Source organism: Diceros bicornis, assembly GCF_020826845.1.
Source record: "Diceros bicornis minor isolate mBicDic1 chromosome 30 unlocalized genomic scaffold, mDicBic1.mat.cur SUPER_30_unloc_4, whole genome shotgun sequence".
Classification (NCBI taxonomy): Eukaryota; Metazoa; Chordata; class Mammalia; order Perissodactyla; family Rhinocerotidae; genus Diceros; species Diceros bicornis.
The window spans coordinates 2,327,260-2,339,170 of record NW_026690902.1 but is presented as its reverse complement, the minus strand read 5'-3'; the positions used below and the strand labels follow the sequence as shown (position 1 = coordinate 2,339,170).

At 42.8% G+C, this 11,911-nt stretch overlaps 1 protein-coding gene across 1 annotated transcript in view; it reads right to left on the bottom strand.

Annotated features, from left to right (window-relative positions):
- LOC131402162 (mucin-16-like) overlaps positions 1–9,311 on the bottom strand; it is a 146,018-nt gene extending 136,707 nt beyond the window's left edge. Inside the window, exons 1-2 of the mRNA XM_058537057.1 lie at positions 9,261–9,311; positions 8,841–9,102 (exon numbers count right to left, since the gene is read on the bottom strand). Of these exons, the coding sequence (XP_058393040.1) occupies positions 8,841–9,032 (192 nt within the window). The 5' untranslated portion in view covers positions 9,033–9,102; positions 9,261–9,311. The remainder of the gene's footprint in view (positions 1–8,840; positions 9,103–9,260) is intronic.
- Positions 9,312–11,911: the final 2,600 nt, after the last annotated feature.

Sequence of the window (11,911 nt, the reverse complement as noted above, 5' to 3'; positions counted from 1 at the left end):
TAAAAAAGAATCTAGAATCCTTAAAAAATAGAGCTGATATTATGGATGAAAGAATTAGTGATTTAGAGGATCGAAAAATAGAAATTCTTCCAGTGGACGAGGAAAGAGAACTCTGATTTTTAAAAAAGGAATGAATTCTTGTAGAAATATACAACTCAATTATAAAAGCAACATAAGAATTATATGTATTTCAGAGGGAGAAAAGAGGGAGAGAGGAGCAGAGAGATTGTTAAAAGAAATAATAGTTGAGAACTTCCCAAACCTGGGGAAGAACCGGACCTACAAGTACATGAAGCCAAGAGAAAGCCTAATAACATCAATGCTAAAAGAGCTTCTCCAAGGCATATAATAGTAAAATTGGTAAAAGCCAATGACAAAAAAAAATATTAAGGGAAGCAAGACAGAAGAAAATAACCTACAAAGGAAGCCCTATCAGGCTTTCAGCATATTTCTTGGCAGAAACTTTAAAAGCAAGGAAAGAATGGAATGATATATTACAAATACAGAAAGGCAAAAACTTTCAGCCAAGAATACGCTATCCAGTGAAATGATGCTTATGATACAATGGAGAAATAAAAGTTTTCCCAGATAAACAAAGTCTGAGGGAGTTCATCGCCACTAGATCTCCCATACAAGCAATGATCACGAACGTCCTCATACCAGAAATAAAAAGATGGCAAATGTCTACAAAGTTTTGAGCAAAAAGATAAATAGAGAGACAAAATCAGAAAGCTACAGCTTTGTTTCACAACAGGGTAACAAATACTTAATTATAACTTAAAATAAGAAGGGAAGGAAAGCTTCAAAAGTAACTATAAACACTTCAACTTAGTCACAAACGTACAACACAAAAATGAATAACTTGTGACAACAATAACTCAGAAGGAGAAGAGGAAAGAGATGGAACCTGCTTAGACTAATGGAGATAAGAGGCTATCAGAAGATGTACTATCTCATCTATGAGATCTTCATACAAACCTTACAGTAACCAGCAAAGAAAAAGTCAGAACACAGGCATAGATCATAAAAAAAGAGAAACCCTCCACAGAAAACCCCCAAAATGAAATGGTAGTTAGAAACACAAAGGAAGAGAAACAATGGAAATATAGATTAGGTGGGATTAAGCCCTCATGTATCAATAATCACTTTAAATGTAAATCGATTGAATTCTCCAATCAACAGACACAGAGAGGTGAGGTGGATTAGAAAACAAGACCCAACAATACGCTGCCTCCAGGAAACACATCTCAGCTCTAAAAACAAACAGGCTCAGAATGAAGGGATGGGAGACAATACTCCAAGCAAATGGCAAATAAAAGAAAGTAGGTGTTGCCATACTTATATCAGAAAAAGCAGACTTCAAGAAAAAAAAAGACTACGAGAGACAAAGAGGGGCGGTATATAATGATAAAGGGGACTTTCCACCAAGAGGACATAACATTTATAAAGATGTATGCACCTAACACAGCAGCACAAAAGAATATAAAGCAACTATTAATAGACCCACAGGGAGAAATTAACAGCAACACAATAATAGCAGGGGAACTGAACATCCCACATACATCCATGGATAGATCATGCAGAGAAAGGCAAAAAGTCAATAGTGGAATTAAATGAAACATATGATCAGATGAACTTAATCGATATACATAGAGCATACCCTCCCAAAACAGCAAAATACACATTCTTCTTAAGTGTACATGGAACATTCTCAACGATAGACCATATGTTGTGAAACAAGGCAAGCCTGAATAAATTTAAGATTAAAATCATAACAAGCTTCTTTTCTGACCACAATGCTATGACACTTGAAATCAACTACAAGAAAAAAGACGGGGAAGTCACAAATATGTGGAAACTAAAGAACACATGACTGAAGAACCATTGGATCAATGAACAAATCAAAGGAGAAATAAAAAAATACCTGAAGAAAAACGAAAATGAAAAGACAACAAAACAACTCTTATGGGATGCGCCAAAAGCAGTTCTAAAAAGGAAATTCATAGCAATACAAGCACAGCTCAACAAAAAAGAAAAATACCAAATAAGTAACCTTAAACTACACCTAATAGAACCAGAAAATGAAGAATAAATGAAGCCCCAAGTCAGCAGAATGAGGGAAATAATAAAAATTAGAGCAGAATTAAATGAAATAGAGACTGAAAAATACTGTAGAAAGGATCAATGAAACAAAGAGCTGGTTCTTTGAGAAGACTGAAACAAAACTGACAGACCCTTAGCCAGACTCACTAAGGAAAAAAGAGAGAAGGCTCAAAGACATAAAATTAGAAATGAAAGATGAGAAATTACAACAGATACCACAGAAAACGAAAGGACAATAATAAAATACACTGAACAACTTACATACCACCAAATTGAATAACCTAAAAGAAATAGATAAATTCTTAGATTCACACAAACTCCCAAACCGAATCAAGAAGAAATACTGAAAATGAACAGATCAATCACAAGTAAAGGGAACGAAATTCTCATCAAAAACCTCCCAAATAACAAAAGTCCAGGACCAGATGTCTTCTCTGGAGAATTCTACCATATATTCAAACAAGATTTAATACCTATGTTTCTCAAACTATTCCAAACAGTTGAAGAAGATGGAACACTTCCTAATTCATTCTATGAGGCCAACATCACCATGACAGCAAAAGCAGGCAAGGATAGCACAAAGAAGAAATATTACAGGCCGATATCGCTGATGAACACAGAAGCAAAAATACTCAGCTAAATATCAACAAATCGAACACAGCAATATATTAAAAGGATCATATACCATGATCAAGTGGAATTTATACCAGGGATACAGGGATGGTTCAACATCGGCAAATCAATCAATGTGATACACCACATTAACAAAATGAGGAATAAAAATCATATGAACCTCTCCACAGATGCAGAGAAAGGATTTGACAAGATCCAACATCCATTTATGATAAAAACTCTCAATAAAATGGGTATAGAAGGAACGTACCTCAACAGTATAAAGGCCATATATCTCAAACCCACAGCCAACATCATACTTAATGGTGAAAAACTTAAAGCCATTCCTCTGAGAACAGGAAGAAGACAAAGGTGCCCACTCTCGCCACTCCCATTTAACATAGTACTGGAGGTTTTGGCCAGAGCAATGAGGCTGGAAAAAGAAATAAAAGGAATCCAAATTGGAAAGGAAGAAATGAAACTCTTGCTGTTTGCAGATGACATGATTGTAAATATAGAAAACCCTAAAGAATCCATCAGAAAACTATTAGAAATAATCAACAACTACAGCAAAGTTGCAGTGTACAAAATCAACTTACAAATATCAGTTGCATTTCTATACTCTAATAATGACCTAACAGAAAGAGAACTCAAGAATACAATCCCACTTACAATTGCAACAAAAAGAAAAAAAGTGTCTAGGGATAAATTTAACCAAAGAGTTTAAAGACCTATACAATGAAAACTATAAGACATTATTGCAAGAAATCAGTGATGACCTGAAGTAATGGGAAGATATTCCATGCACATGGATTGGAAGAATAAAGACAGTTAAAATGTCCATATTACCTAAAGTAATCTACAGATTCAATGCAATCCCAATCAGAATCCCAATGACATTCTTCATAGAAATAGAAAACAGAATCCTAAAATGTATACGGAATAACAAAAGACCTTGAACAGGCAAAGCAATCCTGAGAAGAAAGAAAAAAGCTGGAGGCATCACAATCCTAACTTGAAAATATATTACATAGCCATAGTAATCAAAATGGTATGGTGTTGGCACAAAAGCAGACTCATAAATCAATGGAACAGAACTGAAAGCCCAGACAGAAAACCACACATCTGTGCTCAGTTAATCTCTGACAAAGGAGTCAAGATCATACAATGGAGAAAGGAATGTCTCTTCAATAAATGCTGTTGGGAAAACTGGACAGCCACATGCAAAAGAATGAAAGTAGATCATTATCTTCCGCCATACACAAAAATTAACTTGAAATGGATAAAAGACTTGACTGTAACACTTGAAACCATAAAACTCCTAGAAGAATATATACACAGTACAGTTTTTGACATCGGTCTTAGTAGCATATTTTACAATACCATGTCTACTCAGGCAAGAGAAAGAAAAGAAAAAATATACAAATGGGACTAAAAGCCTTCTGCAAGGTAAAGGAAACAATGAACAAAACAAAAAGCCAGTGCCGGTCCCGTGGCTTAGTAGTTAAGTGCACGCGAACTGCTACTGGCTGCCCAGGTTCGGATCCGAGACGCGCACAGACGCACCACTTGTTCGGCCATGCTGAGGTCGCATCCCACATACAGCAACTAGAAGGATGTGCAACTATGACATACAACTATCAACTGGGACTTTGGGGGGGAAAATAAAAGAGAAGGATTGGCAATAGATGTTAGCTCAGAGCCAGTCTTCCTCAGAAAATAAGAGGAGGATTAGCACAGATGTTAGCTCATGGCTGATCTTCCTCACAAAAAAAAAAAAAAAACTAAAAAACAACCCACTAACTGGGAGAAAATATTTGCAAATCATATATCTGACAAGGGGTTAATCTCAAAAATATATAAAAAACTCATACAACCCAACAACAAAAAAACAGATAATCCAATCTAAAAATGGGCAGAGAATATGAACAGACATTTTTCCAAAGAAGATATACATAAGGCCAACAGACACATGAAAAGATGTATATCATCACTAATTATTAGGGATATTCAAATCAAAACTACAATTAGAGATCACCTTACACCTGTCAGAATGGCTATAAATCCCAAGACAAAAAATAACAAATGTTGGATAGGATAATGAGAAAAGGTCACCCTCACACACTGCTGGTGGGAATGCAAACTGCTGCAGCCACCAGGGAAAACAGTATGGAGATTTCTCAAAAAATTAAAAATAGAAATACCATACATTCCAGCTATGCCACTACTGGGTATTTATCCAAAGAAACTGAAATCAACAATTCAAAGAGATTTATGCACCCCTGTGTTCACTGCGGCATTATTCACAATAGGCAAGCAGTGGAAGCAATCCAAGTGCCCTGCTACAGACGAACAGATAAAGAAAATGTGGTATGTATTATATACAATGGAATACTACTCAGCCCTACCATGGGCTGAGGTTTCCTGCAGGTTTACCTGGCTTCTCAGTCAAGGCATCATCTCTGTTGGGAGAATATTCTGGAATTGAATGAAATGGAGAATGCATGTGAGTGTGTTTCACTCTTTTTAACAAAACTTTTTAGACACAGAAAAATAAAGGGAGCAGTCTCATAAACACCCATCATCTAAATTTAACAATGTATATTCCATCTAATTAAAACAATATTGCATCAATGTATAAATTATTAACACTTTCCAACCTTGATGCATCCCATGTTTTCAATGAAATATTAAAGTCAAGTAGACATCATGATGTTTCACCCCATTTTAGCTTCCATCTCTAAAAAGTGAGCACACTTTGCTACAAAATACAAGACCATTATCACAGAACAAAAGTGTAATAAATTAAACCAAATTCATACCTCTGGGCACAGAGGACTGAATTTGGGCTGAACTTTCTTATGACAGCTGGCGGCAGAATGGATCATCACAGGTGGCAAGCCTACGGGATCTCTCTAAATTTGTAAAATCCAACTCAAAAGTGTTCTTCCGTGCCTAGAAACACATCATCCCCTTCTCCATTTCTATTTGCTTAATATTCATTTTCTAGGATTAACCTACAATGTAATTTCCTGCAGGAAGTCTTCTCTGATTTCCGCCTGCAAGCATGAGTGTGTTCACATCAAATAATTGATAAGATTCAATTCTCTATTCTTGTTATTGCCCGCTACAACATAAACTCTAAGAGGAGGACACAAAACACCCAGTGGGCATGGGGGGAGAGGTGCAGGTCCCCCAACTTATACCTCTACCCAGACAACCTCTTAGAGGTTTGCTGTCTGATATGGAGCAGCAACAAGTCTCTTTTTGAATTAAAATTAATTTTAGTTAAATAAAATAAAAATTCTAGTACCTCAGTAACATTAAAAATCAGTAACAATAAAAACCAGTCCCAACACCATTCTTCGAGTACTCAACAGCCACATGCGGCTGTGCACTGGACAGCACAGATATAGAACATTGCACCACTGCAGAAAGTTCTAGCCCATTGGTGCTCATCTACAGCAGGACTTGGCAAACTATAGCCTGTGGATCAGAAACTACATCCACCCACAAACCTGTAAGTCTGCTTCACACACAGCTGGAGGCCATCACTGACGATCTGGCCAAGTTGCTGTCAGTGCAGAGATAAGGAAACAAAAGTCCAGAGAGGGGAGGTGACTATCTTTAAGTCACAGAGCTGTCTAGGAGAAGGTTGAGGGCCTCCTATATTACACTGGTTTCCTTTTCTCTCTCTCAATGGTGGGTAAAGACTAGGGGACTAAGCCACCTCCTGCCAGCTTGAGAAAGTTCAATGCTCTCTAAGCCCCAGGCATCAAGAGTCCCCGGAAAGGCCTCACTTTCTTTCTCAATGACCAGGGAGCCTTATCATCCCCAAGGACACTCTTCCTATCCAGGGTCAAGTTCTGCAGCTGTGTCATATTCTAGATCACCCGCAGGATTTCCTCATAGATGGCAACTCTGTCCAGTCTCTGGACCGAGGTGGCAAGGCACACAGGGAGTCTGCTCCAATGTGGTTACTGTGGGGGACAGACCTGGAGGGGCACAAGTGATCAACAAGGGTGTCTGGAATTCTACCCTGATTCTAGATTCCCTGCTTCAGGGTTCTGTCCAAGAGAACTTTCTGCAATAATGTAAACATTTGTCTGCACTACCAAATACACTCATTATTAGCCCCATGTTGTTATCAAGCACTTAAAATGTGGCTACTGTGTGTGAGTGAGGAACTGAATTTCTCATATAATTTCATTTAAAGTAATTAATTTATAAATAAATAACCACAGGGAGAACATTTTTGAAACTTTGGAGTAAGGACTTCTGCAAATGCATGACAACAATGAGAACACTGGTAAAAATGGTCAAAATCAACTTTTCAGAAATCTAGAAATTAATCAACGGCTTGTAAGAATCTGAGGAGGGTTTAGTGAAGAAACATGGTGGACTCTTGATAAAGGGAGCCAACTTTGTGGCACTATAACTTGCACTATTCCCATCCTGCTCTCACAATATCCTCCATAACTTTGAAAACGATCATTCTCAGAACTATAGTGGCTGAGACATCCAGCAGCCCAGCAGCCATAATGGGTTTGGAGCTCTCAAAAGACCCATCCCCACCGAACTCTCACTAGCTGACCTGCCTGGCAGCTCCCCGATAAAGCCCCATGTTCAGGGCTTGTCGTTACTTGACTCAGAGCTTGCCCATGGAGGAAAGGCCAACCCCAGGGCACTTGCTAAAAACAATCAGAGATAATTGATTTCTACTGTAGTTGCCTGAGGGCGTGATACCAGCTGAGGCAGGCAAGAGGTGAGCCAAAAACTTAGAAGAAAAATTGGGGGAATGTGATGTCCACAGGGGCCTTTGAAAAGCTGCAGTGTATTTGAGGGCATCTAGAAGGCCACAAGGGCTCAGGGCTATGGCACGCCCAGGAAAGACTTGAGAACATCTTAATCTCTCACCTCTAGTTGAAGGGTTGGCTTAATATCTGAAAACTTGATTATGTAATACACCATATTAATAGAATAAGGGCCAATACCACGCAATCTCAACCACATATACAGAAAACAATTTGACAAAATACAACGCCCTTCATGTCTAAAAAAGAAAACACTCAACAAATTAGGAATATAAAATAACTTTCTCAACCTATAAACAGCATCGATGAAAAACCCACGGCTAACACCATATTCGATGGTGAAAGACTGAAAATTTCCCCCTAAGACCAGGGACAAGACAATGATGTCTTCCCTTATCTCGTATGTTAATCACAGGTACAAAAGGTTCTAATGAGGGCAATTAGGCAAGAAAAAGGAATAAAAGTATCCCAGATTGGAAGGGAAGAGGTAAAACTATTTATTTTGCAGATGAGAAGATACTGTATATAGAAAAACCTTAAAAATACACTCCTCCCCACACACAATATGTGAACCATATCTCAATAGGTGTATAAATATTTTAAATTGCCCCATGTGCTTAATGGCTCCACTACTGGAGAGCACAGTTAGACTGCTGATATTTGTTGAAAGTCTCCAGAAGAGGAGAAGGAGGAGGATGCTGGAGGTTGGTGGCCTCAAATGTTAATGCTTTTCTCATCTCCTGAAAACCTATGGAAGGAGATGGTAGGATTAGCTGACAAGGATGTGGGGCAGAATGGGCACCATGTCAGTAACTTCCAGATCAAGGATGTGTCACTTGAGCTCAGAGTCATCAGCCACTAGCTCAGCCAATGCTTCCAATCTCCTCAAACTACATGAAGTCGGTGACCAGGCAGGAGTGGAATATGTCTCACAGCTGGCTGCCTCTGTAGAGCTTGGTGACCTAGAACAAACGCGAGGCAGAGTGGGTGAGATGGAGTTCTCCTGGGGATGCAGGGCGCCACTGGAGCCAGTGAAAGATCACAGAACTTGGGGCAAGGGAGACCTGACTTCAAATCCTGGCTCTGCCCCTAACTCACTGTGTGACCTTAGGCACAATACTCCCATTTCTGAGCTTCAGTTTACCCACGTGAGAAATGGGCAAGGCAGCTAGGACATCACCTCTGGACACTGAGAGAACCCAGACACGCAGGGAAAATGAAGGTTTGAAACAATCACGTAACAGATGTAAGTCAGGCGGAGGAATGACACTGCCCTCAGGGCAAGGAGAGACGGGAGAGGGGCGACCCCACCTGGTCCTGGGTGTCTCTCAGCAGGACGGTGTACTCCGAGGATGTGGGCTCCAGGTTGCTGAGGTTCCCGATGATGATGCAGAAATGTAGCTGGTGCTCTCTCTGGATGGATAAACTCTGGGCTGCAGAGCCTGGAGCCACCGAGAGGAAGAGCAGACAGGTGGAGGCTCTCCGCTCCCAGCACAAAGGCATGGTGGCCCACGGGATCAGTGTGGTGGGTGCAGACAGCGTCACAATGGTGGGTGCCCCATCCTTCTCAGGCCTGGTGAGAGAGGGATGTGGGGACTCTAGGGAGAGGTCCTGAAACCTCTGGGGGTGTGGGCCAGAACTGGAAGGAGGAAATGGGAGGACAGTGGGGAGACAAGGAGGGGTGGTCACACAATTGGTCATAAGGGGCAAATGCTGAGGGGAGGGTCTCACCTGAGGGAGACCAGTCTGCAACTCGAGTAGAATGGGCCCAGGTTGCTCTTCTTGAACAAAGATCCAGCTGGGGAGGATGGAGGAGGAGGATGAGCAGGAGGGACAGGGGTTGGGGGAGGGGCTGGGTGGGATTTAACCCACCAGGAGCTGCTGGGACCAGGGCCTCACCAGGCTCTGCAGGACCCTCTCAGTGGAGTTGAACGTGGCTGAGCTGTTGCTCCTGTCTGATGAATACCAGAGGGTGGAGATGGTGACGTTGACTGTGAGGGTCTTCAGGTTGTGCCGCAAAGCTGCAATATGAGAGGGAAAGTCATGGCCATCACTGAGAGCTAGCCTGATACCAGACCAGAGTCCTGCACTCATTAAGATCTGTCGTCTTCTGTCCCAGTGGCACCAGCACCCACCCATGTGGTCACCCAAGTCAGAACCAGCATATCTGCTCAGCTCCTCCTTCCTCCCAGTAACACCATTTCCAGTTGCACACTGGCCCTCACATACACTCCATCCCTGTCCGAGCTCAGGCCTTAACTACCTTCACCCTGACCAAAACCTCAGCAGGCTCACTGGATGCTCTATCTAAAGCATGTTCTACATGGACCACTAGAAGAATCTTTCTGAAATGAATACCTCACTAAGGCCACCACTGCTCTAGTACCACCCATGGCTCCCTATGGCCTTCAGTGTTTAGTTCAACCTTCCTGACCTGGGACTCAAGACTCTACTCAATCTGGCTCCTGCTGACCTTTCAGTCTCATTTTATCCATCTACTGCGGGTTAAAGTTCATGCTTCACGCAACCCAAATTCGTTTCAATTCTCCCCTTACGCCACGTTGTTTCTGTCTGGAGCATTTGCTCATGGAATCCACTCTGCCAGGAAAACCCTCCATCCTCTATTTGCCAGGGTCCCTCCTACACATTCTTAAAGAGTCAATTCTGGTGAAACTTTATCTAGCAAGCTCTTCCCCTCCAAATTATGCCAGGTGCCTCTCCCCAAAACATCCCACATTGTATTATAATGGTGTGTTAATTTCACAAGACTAGGGTCTCTCTGAGGGCTGGCCTTAGACTAAATCATTGCTATAATCTTTGTGATCAGAATGATTGCCCTAAAACCAGAATTTCACACCCTGGTTTCCCAGCTACTGGATCACAACTGGCTGGTGGAGGAGTGGGGCCAGAGAGCTTCTCTTGGGAAGGAAAAGGGGCCCCCAGACACCTGTGGTGGCTTCTGGTGGCACAGGTGATGATCAAGTATGCATGGACGTGGTGGCTGACTCGGGATCTTTGGCGATGGCTGTCTTCAGGGAGTGATAGAGTGGGAGGAGCCCCCAGGCTCACCCTGGCTCCAGCAGTGGCTATCCCAGGACCAACATTCACAGATGAAGCATAAATGAGAGTGAGGGGACGGGTGACTGTGTGAGTGGAGAGATGAGCAAGCCTGTGGATGAGTGGAGCCCAAGAGAGAGAGATAGGTGAACAAGAGAGACTGAACTCGGAAGAGAGACAGATGGATGGGCAGAAAACTGGACAGATGGATGGGATACGTGGAGAAGGAGGACCAAGGGTGACGCTTAAGCAGAATTAAAGTGAAAATCACATGGGGTCAGAATGTGGTGGAAAACATGTCTCTGTCTAAGGCTTTCTCACCCTGGGCTGGGACTCTCCACCAGAACCTGGGAGGGAGAGAAGGGATGAATTACGGCCCTTCCAGGTCCTTCCCTCACCACGGACATCAGGTGTAGGAGAACATGTGCTCCTCAATCCCAAATGTGGACGGGACCCAGGAAATCAGGGCCAGGAATACTCACTGTTTGTAGTCGGGGCCACGGCTCCATAGGTGTAACCTGTGGAGAGAAGGCGAGAGGAGCTGAGCAAGTGTTGGGGTGATCATAAAGGATTAAGGAGAGGGAAGATGTAGGGACCTTTGTGGGAAAAGCAGAGGGGAAATTAGAGGGGAGGGGTGTTCAGGGGGGAGGCAACGAGATGGAAGGTGGCTGGACCCAGTGATCACACAGTGATGACAAGACTGAACCCAGACCGGGAGGATAGAAAGATGGATCACAGCTCACTTTAGAGCAAAGGAGGCAACACAGAACTCCGACTGGGAGAGACAGCATGGCTGTAGCACAGCCCCTCACCACTGACGTAGAGGCTGTCCCCGTCCAGGGTGAAGGAACTCAGGTGGTAGAAGCCCTGGGTCTCATGGCTCAACTCCCAGTAGAGTCACTCTGTCCAGCCCCGGACCTGCGTGGGTCAGAGTGGAAGGTGCAGATGATGTCCACCCCAGTGGATGCCCCACCCTTCTCAAGCGTGGGGGAGTAAGAACATGGGGATGTGGAATACTGAGCAGGGGTCCTTCTGGGTGTGGAAGGCGAGAGAGGGGAAGGGAGGAGGCTGAGGGAGATTCTGAAGGGGCTGCTCTGATGTCTGGAGGGGCTCTCCTAGTTGTCTCCCGTGTGAGACAACCCCCTCACAAGAAAGGCCTGACATCCTTTAGGATGTGGAGGGGGGCATGTGAGTGGCAAAAAAGGGTGAACACACAGACCTGGGCGAGGGGACACCTGCAGATCTGCACGGACAGCAGCGAGGAGCACAGTCAGTGCCCTGTGCCATCTGACACATACAGGCAAGAAAGTACCATTATGTTCTCT